This window comes from Orycteropus afer, unplaced genomic scaffold (genome assembly GCF_000298275.1).
Source record: "Orycteropus afer afer isolate SDZICR_OR568_19922 unplaced genomic scaffold, OryAfe1.0 scaffold00059, whole genome shotgun sequence".
NCBI classification, from domain to species: domain Eukaryota; kingdom Metazoa; phylum Chordata; class Mammalia; order Tubulidentata; family Orycteropodidae; genus Orycteropus; species Orycteropus afer.
Genome location: NW_006921646.1, coordinates 9,888,264 through 9,890,410, shown reverse-complemented (window position 1 = coordinate 9,890,410; position 2,147 = coordinate 9,888,264). Strand labels below are relative to the sequence as shown.

Sequence of the window (2,147 nt, the reverse complement as noted above, 5' to 3'; positions counted from 1 at the left end):
GAGGGATCCTTAGATGATTTAAGGAAATGACACTCTATAGGCTTCATTCAGGGAGACTTTCTAGAGAAGGTCATGAGGGTGGATGAGGTTGGCATTTAGTGTCATCCATAGTACTGCCCTGCCCCCAAAAAAATGTCTCCTCTTAGATCCTGTCGCCTGACTGAAGGAGAATAGGTCCTTTTGCCTGAAACAGTAAATTTACATAACCTCCTGGTCCCTCCCGTTAGCTATGCTCAGTGAGGCTCTGGTTACAACAACAAGGGTTTAGGAACCAGAGAACTTGCAATGGCAAGGGTAGAGAAGGAAAACAAAACAAAATCCACATGAGGTTTTCATTTTCTTTAGCCACGTGAGAATGGCCCCGTAGACCCAGCTATAAATACACGGCTGCCATTGCCACAAGATGGAAAATACACACATGCACACACACACACACACAACACATGACAAGTCCCTTCATAGGCTTAAGAAAGCAAATCAATGCTTCTAAGAATATCTGCCCTGAGAAGATGCAATGAGGACTCCTCTTGCTAAATGGCTGGTACTGAGGTTTCCTCAAACATATTTGACATGATATGGAAAGAAGTGATCCCACACCGATCACCAGAGTGGAATGCAGAGCTGCCCCCACAATACGTAGGCCAAGGCCAAGTCCAATTCAACTGGACCGTCCAAGTCAATTCTAATTCTTGGCAACCCTACATGTGTCAGAGTAGAACCACAGGGTTTTCAATGGCTGGTTTATCTAAAGTAGATCACCAGGCCTTTCTTCTCAGTGGACTCTCAACTCTCCAGCCTTTAAAGGGGAGACTATTATTGTTGCTGGTTGCTGTCAAGTCAACTCTGATTCATGGTGACCCCATGTGTTGCAGAGTAGAACTCTTCCATATGGCATAGCACCTAAGGCACTTGACTGCTAACCAGAAGGCTGGCAGTTCAAACCCACCAGCCACTCCTCGGAAGGAAGGTTGGGCAATCTACTTCCGTAGTGATATTGCCTCGGAAACCCAAGGAGGGGTCGCTGTGAGTTGGGGCCAACTCGATGACACATAACAACAACAACAATAATCTTAAAAGAAGCAGATTTCCAGGCCTATCTTCTGTGGTGCATTCTAGGCAGGAAGAAAGAGAAGGACAAAATACAAAAAGTATATGCCAGCTGGCCGCCGCCGCCGCGACCAAGATGGCGACTAGACTCGCCGTCTTCCTCAAGAATGCCTGGGCCAAGGAGCCGGTGCTAGTCGTGTCCTTCACCATCGCGGGTCTCGCTGTAATTCTGCCCCCATTAAGCCCCTACACCAAGTACTCCAGCATGATCAACAAGGCCACCCCCTACGCCTACCCAGTGCCCCTCCGAGATGACGGCAACCTGCCCGACGTGCCCAGCCACCCTCAGGACCCCCAGGGCCCCAGCCTGGAGTGGCTGAAGAAGCTGTGAGCGGCCCCCGGCTGAGTCCCCGAGGCCCACAATAAAAACCTGAATACCAAAAAAAAAAAAAAAAAGTATATGCCAGCTAATTCTGCTCTTTCTAACAAGTGTTTCTGAAACACTGAGAACTGCCAACCTTTCAGTTAGCAGCCAAGCATGCTAACTGTCTGCACCACCCAGAGACTCCATCTAAACCAGCAGAGAGGAGAAAACAGCAGCCTGTTTTGAGCCAGGGTATCTTAGGTGAGTTCCCTAGAAGCAGGGCCTGAGACAGGAACTTATTCATGTGTGTGCTATTTATTGAGGCAATACTCTCAGGAACGTGAACTGCACTATTACATCTTCCCCGTTGAGGGAAATCAGTGGGATTTTTGTCCCTCTTTCTTGGTCCTGCATTGGCCACAGGATACAGGGAGGGACAGTGATGGAGTGGTGTAACTCTCAGAGTCCTCTAGGTGAGGAGGTTCAACACTCCAAAGGCAATCCTCATAGGTATAAGCCATTAGCCTGAAGCACCCATATAGCCAGTAAGGGATCTGGGCAGGGCACTAATAGCATCTTCTTTCCACAAAAGAACTGTGAGTCAAAGTGGCTTGTGGTTTAGAATTTATATTTCCTGTAAAAAGGAGCTCTGGAGGCTCAGTGCATAAGGCATTTGACTGCTAACCAGACGGCTGGCAGTTCAAACCCACCAACCACTCCATAGAAGGAAGACGGG

At 48.4% G+C, this 2,147-nt stretch overlaps 1 protein-coding gene across 1 annotated transcript; it reads left to right on the top strand.

Annotated features, from left to right (window-relative positions):
- Nucleotides 1-1,183: 1,183 nt before the first annotated feature.
- NDUFA3 (NADH:ubiquinone oxidoreductase subunit A3) lies at nucleotides 1,184-1,438 on the top strand. The gene has a single exon (XM_007939425.1). The coding sequence runs from the start codon at nucleotides 1,184-1,186 to the stop codon at nucleotides 1,436-1,438; it is 255 nt and encodes an 84-aa protein (XP_007937616.1).
- Nucleotides 1,439-2,147: the final 709 nt, after the last annotated feature.

Bases quoted from the DNA above. Each gene is read 5' to 3' on its own strand.
- NDUFA3 (XM_007939425.1), top strand. From the start codon at position 1,184: ATGGCGACTAGACTCGCCGTCTTCCTCAAGAATGCCTGGGCCAAGGAG.